The 12427-nt window shown below is 43.9% G+C and overlaps 1 protein-coding gene across 1 annotated transcript; it reads left to right on the forward strand.

Annotated features, from left to right (window-relative positions):
• Positions 1 to 6503: 6503 nt before the first annotated feature.
• LOC149065226 (inactive pancreatic lipase-related protein 1-like) lies at positions 6504 to 12104 on the forward strand (the record flags this gene model as incomplete). Its single annotated transcript, XM_089254221.1, is given in 3 exon segments — positions 6504 to 6618; positions 6722 to 6898; positions 10435 to 12104. Coding segments are annotated over 3 exon segments (518 nt in total), but the record flags the coding sequence as incomplete, so codon positions are not given.
• Positions 12105 to 12427: the final 323 nt, after the last annotated feature.

Genomic DNA, 12427 nt, shown 5'->3' on the forward strand with positions numbered 1-12427 from the left:
CCCCGAGCCATTTTTTGGAGGCCCTACCTACTACTGCTACACCACACATGCACCCCCCCCCCCAACGAATCGGTATATGCGGGAATGTGCGTGTACGTGTAGTGAAACCTGACGTGAAGTTTTTTGTTTCTCTGTAATGCTTGTTATGTGTAGTGCTGCCATCTGCACCAGTTTTTCCAACTATGAGTGAAGACAACTCTTCCTCTGGGAAATTTTTTTCTTCTCCACTTGAAACATATATTTCTTCATTGATATGAGTGTGTTTTTCCCCTTCACGCGTTCACCAATACCCGTCGAAATTTCCAGAATTTTTTTCTGTTTCTGCTTTCTTTAGCGGTTCAGTTGAGAAAAATTATTGTTGGAGGGCCGGTTTTATTGATCGAAATAGTGGCGCCATCTATTGTAGAAATTTGGATTAGCGACGTCATTAAGGGTGTGCGCAGGCGTCCCCCTTCCTCAGTTTTAGAATCTGGTAACCTAGTTATAACCACCTGTAAACAACAGCTGTTGTTTTTTTTTTCTTTTCTTTTACCTTTGGCGTTATATCTTTCCCCCTTTTCTACCTCTCTAGAGCAGTAGTACGCAAACTTTTCGTAGCGCGACCCCTCCCCAGCTACTACTAGCCTGACCATATGTCTCGGTTTTTCGGGACATTCCGATTTTTTACAGCAGTAAACGTGCAGTCCCTAAAGCCCCTTTCGAAGTGCTTGTTCCGATTTTAATTAGGTGATATTGACTTCCAAAGATATTCATCTTTTTTTAATACCATATAAATATTTACTTTGTATTTTGATGTACTTTGTGACCCTTATCTTACGTAAGATGAAAGTGTAGCGATGGAAGCGTATGTTCCTTGATGTTCGTATACAAAGTGATTAATAAATAATCATATGATTTCAAAATGATTCCACACTTGAAATCGACCATTAACAAAAATTGTTCATAGAACGTAGACACATTTTCCTCCTTATATTGACATATTACTTATCATTCTATTCAGTGTTTTTAGTTTTTAAGAAATATACAATTTTGAAATCGGGTGATTTCTCCCCAAGTCACCCTGTAAAACTGGCATCTTCAACCCGGTGCTCGATACTCGTGTCCGATTCGGTGCTCGCGAACACTTGACACAAATTGCATTCAAGGATTGGAATTATCCTGATTTCATGCATTTGTACGTCAAACATGCCGTAAGAGTGTTCGTCTTTTGATACAGGCAGTGCTCACGACTAGAAAAAGGCAGTGCTCACGACTAGAAAAAGGCAGTGCTCACGACTAGAAAAAGGCAGTGCTCACGACTAGAAAAAGGCAGTGCTCACTCTGCTCTAAAAATACTAACTTGATATCGTCCGCCGCATGCCAGAAACACGAAAGTGCAAATTTTCCTTTTGTTTCTTATCAGCTGTTTCGATACCTCGTTTTGGTATCTAACTTGCGCCTGAAACGCGAATGTGTATATCCCCATTGAAACACACGTTACAAAAAAGTTTAGGATAATACGTATCCATAACATGGATAGAGTTAACATTCATACGTCCTTTCTCATGTCCTTTTTTTTTGGCAAGGACATTGCACAATCGGGATTCTAGAATTTGATAAAATTACATTGTTATGATACATGGCAATTGGCAATGAAGGCACTCATTATTTTTGACGTATTTTGAACTAAAATTGAATTTATTTGGTCGTTTTCATACTGAAAAATCTCTCGTGACCCCCCCCCCCCCCCCAGAGGATCGCGACCTACGGTTTGCGCGGGATCCGGAACTTTCGCCCCCGACATTTTGTCCCCGACATCTCGCCCCTGGAACGTTTCGTCCCCGTTACATTTGGCCCCCGGAAATTTCGCCCCTGACATTTCGCCCCGGTACATTTTGCCCCTGGTGCGTTTGGCCCCCGAAAAATTCACACCTGACATTCCACCTCCCCTGAACGTATGAGTGATTGACTGTATGAGTGACCGTATGAGTGATTGACTGTATGAGTGACCGTATGAGTGATTGACTGTATGAGTGACCGAATGAATGACCAAGTGAGTGTGAAATGAACTGTAGGAATGCATTAGTGACCGTACAAATGACTGAGCGAGTGGCAGAATGACTCACCACGTGAGTGACCGTATCAACTAGTGCGCAATTGACTTTATGAGTGAATGACCGTATGAGTGACCACGTGACTGACGAATGGCCGTATGAGTGAGCAAATGAATGACCGCATGAGCGACCAAGTGATTAGCTGTATGAGTGATCAAGTGAGTGATAGTGGGATTGACCGTGTCAGTGACAAAGGGAGGAATTGAGCGATGGAACGTTTGAGTGAATAAGTGACTGACCGAATGAGTGACCAAATGAGTGGCTAATTAAATACTGGTGTAAGTTTCCTAGTGAATGATTGAGCGTATGAGTGACCGAGTGGCTGACGGAATGAAAGACAGAGTGAGTGCTTGAATAAATTTGCGAGTGACTGAGTGATTGAGCATATGAGTGATCAAGGGAGAGACTGAGTGATTAACCGTATGAGTGGCCGAGTGGTTAACTGCATGAGTGACCAAGTGAGTGACTGTATATGTGACCAGGTGAGTGACGGTACGAGTGTTCAAGTGAGTGATCAAGGGACTGACCGTGTGAGTGACCAAGGGAGTTACTGAGTGATGGAACGCATAAGTGAATGTGTGACCAAGTGAGTGACTGCATGAGTGACCGAAAGATTGATAAAGTGAATGACTGCATGAGTGACCCAGTGAGCGACTGAGTGATTGACAAAGTGAGCGATTGAGTGATTGACAAAGTGAGCGATTGAGTGATTGACAGTGTGAGCAATTGAGTGATTGGCAAAGTGCGAGGGTGGAGTGTCTGCAAAGATGATCCTCCTCATCCCCTCCCTTTTTATAGGTGGTTACGTAGCACTGAGTGACCAAGTGACACATAATGTATCTTTCTACCATATACACGTAAGAGAGAAAGAGAACACGTAGGGTGAGGGCAAAAAAAAAACCTCTCTTATATACCTTATCCATCATACTTTTTCCTTTCATATTTTTTGCTTTCCCCCCCCCCTTTCCTACTTTTTTTTCTAACGTTCGGTTAGGTTAGGATACAAGGTTACCAGATTTATCGCCGATTCGTCGAATAGTGATAATCCAAATTTGTTGCCAAAAGATTGTATGTGAAGAGGATAACGTAGTAGTTCTCAAAGTGTGTGCCGCAGCTCCTTTGGGGCGCCGCCAACTATTATCAGGTGCACCGCGGCGAGCTGTCTAATGTGTACCTATTACTACTACTAAACCAGACATGCACCTCGTCCATATTCCTCTGCGGAACCTCTAACAAATTGGCACATGTTGGAATGTGTGTGTATGTATAGTGAGTGAACCTTCCGTGTAGTTTCTATCTGTGTAATGCTTATTATGCGTAAAGCTGCCATCTACAATCAATTTTTTAAACTATGAGTTTCTCCTCAACTCATAGAGCTTGAAGTGTAATGAATGGATAATTATAACGTAGGCCTGTTGCTCTCTGCGGCGAGACTTTTCAACAATGTGCACCTATTCAATAATGTGTTAATACCGTGAAGCGGTTCTTTGTTAGACTACTCTAGGGAACCACGGATACATGTCCAATAGGGCAAGGGGGCCCGCAGAATACAAAACTTTGGGAATCACTGGCTAAAAGAGTTATTCACTTGGCGTAATTGAGAGTACCAGCATTTACGAATTCTGGAGTGTCATCTCGTGTGATATTTTTATTAAGATTTCCACCTTTAAAAAAAAGAAAAGAAACCGCTCGTGAGTTATTTACTTCACCTAAAAGAGTTTGGGAAACAAGACCAAAGAACTTAAAATTAAAGTCATAAGAAAAGCCTCGCATTCAACGGACGTCCATCATTGTTTTTTGCTCTTCTATCCTTTGCCACAAATTAAGACTTCTTATCACTAACTCGAAACCCCCACGGACAGACGGACGTATTCATGTAAACTCATCATCTTTATGAGATTTATTTACACTAACAATAACAATAATATTGTTTACTAGCTATAATACCCGGCGTTTGCCCGGGTTTTCTTCAATGAGGGTTTATGAACCACGTGATATCTCCCTCTTTCTTTGAGGGGCATGCAAACCGTGTCTAAAGATAACCAATATGGCGACGTCCTGCGCGACTCATGAAAATAAACAAATTTAAATTTAAAGAAACATAGAAACGAATAGTCCCCTCCCCCTTTTTTTTATGGGTGTTAGGTATTTCGATTCCCTCCCCCTGAACTTCAAGTTATCAATTTCTGCCTGTTTCAGCTTCCAAAAATGCTTAATTAAAGCTGTGGAATTTTTTTGGATGCACTTTACGGGGCCCATAACTAATTTTAAAAACATCCTAAACTACACTGCTGGCCACCCAAATTGCAACACCAAGAAAGACAAGAGATATCGCAACAATATTTATTTTGTAGATAACATGTTGACCAAGCATCAAATGATTAAATTTATAGACTTCTGTGAAGTGTGGTTCCTGCCAAAATCAGTAGCCAGAGTAGCCGCCATTGTTGGAGATCACCGCTGCCACACGCCTCGGCATTGATTCAAAGACACTTTGGATGTGTCCTTGGGGTACAGCAGACCAAGCAGCTTCCACGCGTTGCCAAAGTTGATCTGGTGTGACAGCTGGGGATGTAATCTGGGTCAATCGTTGAGCAACCATGGACCACATGTTTTCTATCGGCGAAAGATCCGGAGAGCGAGCTGACCAGGGAAGCAATCCAATCTGGCGATTGACGAAGAACCTTTGGACAATGCGTGCCACGTGTGGTCGCGCATTATCCTGTTGAAATATGGCTGTGGGCAAGCCCTGAAGGTAAGGAAGGACAACTGGCTCCAACACCTCGGAGATGTAGCGCTGGCTTTTTAAAGTACCGGCAATGCGTACTAGAGGAGTGCGAGAGTGATATCCAATACCGCCCCATACCATAATACCCGGTGCAGGACCAGTGTGGCGGTGCATAACGCAGCTGTTCAGCATCCTCTCTCCACGGTGTCTCCAGACTCGAATCCGACCATCGTGGTGTTGCAGACAGAAGCGTGACTCGTCAGTAAAGACAATTTCATTCCATTGTGCCGTCCACATCCTTCTTTCATCGCACCATTGGCGGCGGAGACGTCTGTGGTTCTGCGTCAAGGGTAGACGAAGCAATGGACGTCTTGCGGACAGACCACTCTGCGGTAAACGGCGTCGAATGGTACGCGCAGACACTGGATGATGCGGTACAGACTGAATGTGCTGTGCTATGGTTCGTGATGTGGCTGAGCGATCCGTCACTGCATACGCCTGTCATCACGTGAAGTGGTGCACTGAGGTGGATGCGATCACATATCCGCATTACAGTTGTTTGGTTTCGTCCAACACGACTACCGATTTCCCTGAAAGATAATCCACAATCTCGGTAGGCCACTATCCTTCCTCTGTCGAACTCGGATACTTGATCAAAAGATGATCGTTTTTTTGAAAAAACCACAAGAAAAACACAATTGCCGTACTTCAAATCCTCGAAATCTCCAAGCCTTAAATAGCGCTTTGAAGTGGCGCCGCAAGCGCGCGTGACGTGCGTCTGCGCTGAAATTCTAATCATTTGCATATCTCACCTCCGCTAATGCATGTTGTAAATTTCATATTATTTGCATGCTTCCTTCAGGGTGTTGCATTTACGGTGGCCAGCAGTGTATATGAATTTATGCGAATAAATATCAAAAGACAATACGGAGACATTAATTTTCATGCTTGAGAAGATGTAAATAAAAAGTTGAAATCAATGTTATTGCATGGGTATCCAACTCAAAAGTAGATCCGGCTAATTACTTCATACTTAATTTTCTGGGCTTCGTATCTCCAAGCGAATTCAATATTTCAAAAATCGAGAATTCAATTTAATTTTTAAAATTATTGATGTGGCAGGAACCCCCCCCCCCCACCTAAATTTCCGTATTTATGCAGTTAAATCGGCAATTTTAATACCGATTTCTATGAGGATCACCCCTTTTCCTGACCATCAAAGCGATGATGGTGATGATTATAACGTCTATTCAAAAAGCCTCATTACTGAGAGTATATTGAAAATGTGGCAAACCATTATAAAGGCATAAACTATTATACATATACTAACAGGATTAAAGAAGTGACAAACCGTTGTAAAGGCATATACACGTCTGAAACGCATTGCTAGGGAACCACGGTAACCAAAGTAAACGTTCGGAAAGTGATTGATTGTTGAGGCCCAAAAACCATTGTTGCCGGACAGTTTTTTGCCAATTTGGGGCATTTGCGCTGGGCTGCCGAAATTTTAAAGTAGCCTATCGTTCAAGTCGGGTCCCATTTGGTATATATGCAAAATTTGGTGACGATCGATCTAAAATTGTAGATTTGTATAGAGAACATACACAGACAGAAAATCAATTTTATATATATAGATTTTAAGTTGTTTTTTTTGATTCGCGTGTATTATTTCCTTTCCGCAGCGAACCAGTTGAAGATTTCCCTTCAGAGCACAAGGGGTCAAGGAACCACGTGGGGGAAACTCGAGGTCACGTTCATAAACGACGACGGAAGGAACGAGACGTTCGTCTTGACGAGGTAAAAAAAACCAATTCTTACCGAGAAGAGACATCCATTTCAAATAAAACCAAATTTACCGTCCAATCACAATTGCTCATTTTCTCTTTATTCTCATCTCCAGTGAAAGCCAGGAAGTGAAGGAGAAGCAAGACATCCAGGGTCTGGTCGTAGCCGACCCCGCGATAAGGAACATTACTTCGGTCATCATCAGATACACGAAGTACAAAGGATGGATATACAGCGGGCAGGGACACTGGGCCTTCGACAAGATATACATCGTGGACAGCCACGGCCAAGAGTGAGTAACTTCCAGTTCTTCTTCGCTACAATCATTCCATTTCCCTTTGCATATTTCAATCAAGCTGCTTAAAAAGTATTGCCACGTAGAGCAACAGACCCACAACGGCACAAATATTCAATCATTACACTTTACTCGGAGTTCGAAAAATAGATGGCAGCACCGAATATTCACACTCACTATAACACATGCGCACGCAGACTTGTGTTAGGTGCACGTGCACACTTCTGGCACAAATCATTTGGTAGTAAACTGCCCAGGCGATAGACCAGATTTGTGCTCCGGGAGGAGGGTCGGTTATGCCAATAATAAAGTAAAACCTCCTCTGACGGCCACATTTTGTTGGAACTGAATGCATTCATAATAGATTTAACATTACAGGTAAGGGGGCATTCAAGTATTACGTAAACAGATTTTCAGAAATTTTTGACCCCCCCCCTTGTCAGCAAGTCCGAACCCCCCCCCCCCCCCCCCGATGCTGACGTAATACTTGAATGACCCCCAACCTCCTAACAACAGCCACTTTAAAAAAAAAACACATATCGCTATGAGAAAAATGATTTTCAAGGTAGTTTTCTCCCCTCCCCGAACTCTATGGAGGGATTATGCATGCTTTATTTTTCTGGGTGCAAATGCTAGATGTACATTGAAAGCCGTGAAGAGGGAAAAGGGTCCACTTGAGTGATCTATAGTTGTGCCGCGGGCCACATAAGTGAACTGCAAATGTGCCCTTTAGTTCATTCTTACAAAATTACGTTTGAGATCGCGGGTCATATCAGATGATTCCGACGGTCATATTCGGCCCGCACGTCGTAGGTCGAGCATGTGTGTGTCTAGTTGATCGTTGGTCGGAATAAATAACTATTTAGGGGGGTTGCTAAGTACACTGTCTTGGTCCACGTCCGTTTTTCTCGCCAATTCGTTTCTGTTGTGTTAAATCTCAGCAGTGTAAGCTTAAATTTCAGGATGCCAAAATTGCGCTGTAGATCGATTTACAAGGCCACAACTAGATGCTTGGTCAGCTGGGACAAGTGCACATTTTTGCGCCCCCTTGCGGGATGAAAGAGAGTTTAAAGGGTGAAATTTTCGCTTCTCTCGTCCGACGCCCAGGGAATCACACAAGCCTGATCCCCTCTAGTCACAGCCCTTAAGTATTTCGCCGGAAAAAACTTAAATCCTCCCGCCCGAGAAGAAAAAAAAATTGAGAACCCCCTCCTTGAGGAAATTCTGCGTACGCCTATGATGCCAACTAATATTACATATTTACTATAGAAAATAATGGTACTAGAACTCATTATCATTATGCCCACACCTAATGTATTGGAGTTCACTGGTGGGCATCATGCGTTAAGACGGTGCCCCAGATATGAGCGATTAAAGTATTTTTCTTGCATTAGGGGCCGTTCAAGTATTATGTCAGCAAATTTTAGCCATCTTTGAGCCCCCCCCCCCCGTCAGCAAAAGTCTGACCACCCCCCTTGTCAGCACTGCCCCCACCTCCTAACGCAGTGTTTCTTAACCATTTTCAGCTCATGGCTCCCCCTACGGATCACATTTTTTTCTCGTGGCCCCCTGTCCTATCCAGGGCCCCCCCCCTTAACCTCATCCAAGAGTGAGATACTTTCTATTTTTATTATGAATGAAATTTTAATAAATTGGATCAATCTCTGGAATCCTGGCTAGGCACGGATTCAAATGGTGGATTATCATCTCTCTCCCAGGAGTCAAATTATATTGTAAAAAACGGTCTGTGTAAAATACGGGACTATTCAACGAACATGCTCGATAAATCGACCGTCCCAACATACTTAGCTGGAAGTAACAGCTTACATATGAAAATCATAGTCCCCCCTCCCTCCATTACAGACACGAAGACCCGGGTAGTGCCCACATAGACCCAAGGATTAAGATGCCCCTGATTCTACAGACGGAACTGATAAATTCTGAAAGTAGTAATATTTTTCAACCATGTTTCACTTTTAAAGCTTTTTTTCTCTTTACAGCTCTCTATGACTCCTTTCACCACCTTTCGTGGATCACCTCTCTTTTGATTTTTCCCGTGCTCCCCCCCCCCAGAATATCCCAGGACCGCAAGGGGCCCATATGGCCCCAGGTTGAGAACCACTGTCCTAACGCATGTTGGTGGGATCAGAAACGTAAGCGGGAGAGGGGCATAAGGGGCTCATCCGTCTTCTTCCCCCCCCCCCTCACCCAGACGAAAAAAATTTAAATTTCGAAGTAAATACGTTTTTATATGTTGTTATAATCGATTTCCGTCAATTTCAACGCTATTTGAATGGTAAGAACTGAAAATTTCTCTCTAAGAAATTCATTGCGACCCACCCTGTGAGCCATATATGATAAACCCTTGACCTGCGGACCAAATGTGGCCCGGAAGGTTATCTGATGTGGCTTGTACCCTCAAACCCAATTTTGTAAAAATGATCTAAGCGGCACATCTTTACAGATCGCTTAAATAACCCGTAGCACAATTCGGGAGCATTTAAGTCGCCCGGGGCACATTTTCAGATCGATTAATCAAAGTAGCCCCGCGGCACACTCACAGATCACTAAGTCGCGACACAGTTCCAGAACACTTAAACGATCCGTGCAACTTTTAGAAATCCCTTGAATGACATATGGCACAATTTTAGAGCACTTAAGCTTCTCCTCCCCCCCCCCGCCCCCCCCCCCCCCAGTGCGGTTCTACATCATTCAAGTTACCCGCGCAAGTTCCCAGGCAATTTATGTGATCCGTGGAACAATTACGCGTTGCGCAGTTCCAGAGCACTCAAGCGGCCCGGGCACATTTCCTGAGCACTTGAAGGATCCGCTGAAGTGGCTCTGCAAGGGATTTATCATTAGGGGGAATGTTAGTCCAGGTGCCCACAAACTAGCGAAAGATTTTTCTCGTTTTTGGCCCATCGATTAAGATGCCATCGAGAATATTTCATATTTCCATAAAGGGTGGCTGATGACGAAATCATCATCGAATCTCCCCCTCCTGAGTCCCTCCCCCCACTTGTCATCAAAAGTCAGCAAATCGGAAAACCCCTCCCTTCATCGACGCTGACGGAATACTTGAATGCCCCCCCTTCTGCAACTTTTTTCGGAAATGCTCCCGGACCGATTCGTTGATTGATTTTTAAAAAAAAGTGCAAAAATCAATGTTGATCATAAATTTGAAGCTTTAGGCTACGACCTAAGCGTGAACGTGGAAGGCCATATACGCGGGCTCTGATACTACACGTGCCCGGAGTTTTCTCACAGTCTTGAAACTGTAAACAAACAGCGACGACGTCTACAAAATTTACGACCGCCGACAGAAAAAGATGCGTAAATATATCAAACAAAACACAAAGACTGTGTTGATGAACACACGCACAGCATAAAACACAAAAAAGACTGCATGCAATGCGTAGATTTCCAAAGGCAGTTGAGAAATAGTAACGCGTCTGGGTACCGAGACCTTCAACACGTACTGCGCGGAAAACACACACACTTATATTGTTCTTATATTGTTCTTATTTTGACAGGATGTCGTACTGCGGTTTCAACACGATCGTCGTCCACGGCGAACCGAAGATCCTGCCGATGTTCCGGGGAGAATGCAAGGTCGAGCCTCCTCCCTCGCAGCGGCTGGCCCGGCTCATATGGCAGGTCGTCGGCGAGCCCGTCGTGGGTAAAGACCCGAGGCCACCGAAGCTGCTGTGGAAGATAATGGTCGACGACAAGGCGAAATACCGATGGCAGAACTTATGACCCATTTTCCTGGATTTCAACGCGATCAATGGAAGTGCGAGATCCGATTTCGGGAACTGATTTCTAGCTAAAACAACGTCATCCTCAACGAACAGAAAGACTCTCGATACCGAGGCTGAATCCGAATTCGCTTGTGTTTGAGTTAGAACTTCATAAGTATTCCAGTTAATTTATTCAAACGCTGATTGAAAAGGAACGTAATGTCTCCTTCAATCAGCTGAGTTGTTATTCAGTGTCCTAATATTGACCAGTCAATGTTTACAAACCCGGTAATCGGGACTTGATCGGCATTATTCTTCTACTACTATTATTTAGTATGGACTTCCTCCCATATTGAATACAACTCGGTGTATTCAACGAGGGAGGATTACCAGCCCGATCACGGACCGAATTAAGCTATAAAATGTGCATAAATGTATCTTCTTACCATGATCATGTAAACCAGGGGGGGGGGTGCACAACCCTTTCTGTCCACGGGTCAGACATACGGTATTTCTGCGGCTCGTGGGCCAGAAACTTGTATATTATTACCAGGGGGTGACCAGCCATATTAGAATTTAGCGCCCGAGTGGTGCAGTGGTAAGATGCTCGTCTAGATTACCGTCAAGGTCCAAGGGTTCAAATCCGGGCATAGAACGTTAGAAACAAGTTCTTTACCTACCGAGGCTGGGGGGCGACTACCGATAGACAGCGCCTTCGTTTCCTACCCAACTCCAGTGGTTGGAAATTGCCGTATGGTGATATATGACCGGAGTCGGTGTGCGGTAAAATAGCCATACCAGGAAAAAGAACTGGGCAGGGCAAAAGAAGCAACTGCCCCGAGTGGTTAACTTGGGGGAGGAAAAATCACATTTTCACCGCTTTAAAGAAATCCTAGAATGGCCCCTGGACAATAACACCTGTATTTTACGGGGCATTCCCGTAATTTTGGCCATCCTAAATTTATTATACAATATCCCATTTTTGGCACCTAATTGACAACTTCACTAGCTTTTGACAATATTTTTTTTTTTAGCTGTAATTGGCAACTTGCCTTTGGCAATTTTTTTGGCTGGATGTAATATCCCACATGGAACCCGATTTCCCGTATTTTTATTACGGAAATATGGTAACCCGAAGAATTTATCGTGCTGTGTGTGTTGACAGTTTTCTACTGGGACACCTTTCGCGGGTGGGATGGAACCCTTTGCAGGGCCGCATCTGGTCCGCGGGCCGGAGGCTGTGCACCCTTGATGCAGACCATATCCTTCGACTGCAATGGTCTTGCCTTGATTGATCACCAAAATTTACGAGAGAATACATATTTTTCTTCACTCATTTGCGGGACCAAATGTGATACAGTGTTGACCAATTACTATTATTTTTATACGATATATTTTTGTTGGAATTGAGCGATGTAAAAAAATTTACTGAATAAAAAAAAAAGATTCTTTAAATACATACTTTAGCATTCATTATTCTCACATTAAATGCGGCGTTTCGAACGCTCAAACCGGGTTTTCCCCAGGAGAAGGTTTTCTGTGCCGCGTGAAACGTGAATCGCCCACCGCGGCACGTCGTCCACTCACCAATAGGAAGAGCGGTACGACTGTTTTGCTATACTCGGGCCTCACGCCAGCTCTTTACGTCGGGCGTGATTGACCAGAGGTGTCGAAACCCGGGTTTTCCTAGGAGCTGGTGCACGTGCAACGTGATCGCAAAAAGCGTCGTGCGCTGCTCGTTCCGCGCGATCTTCTATTCACTTTTGTGTGTGTTTTCTTTCCCTTT

Source organism: Pholcus phalangioides, unplaced genomic scaffold (assembly GCF_987345545.1).
Source record: "Pholcus phalangioides strain wild (caught in Gottingen) unplaced genomic scaffold, Ppha-v1.0 ptg000040l_1, whole genome shotgun sequence".
NCBI lineage: Eukaryota > Metazoa > Arthropoda > Arachnida > Araneae > Pholcidae > Pholcus > Pholcus phalangioides.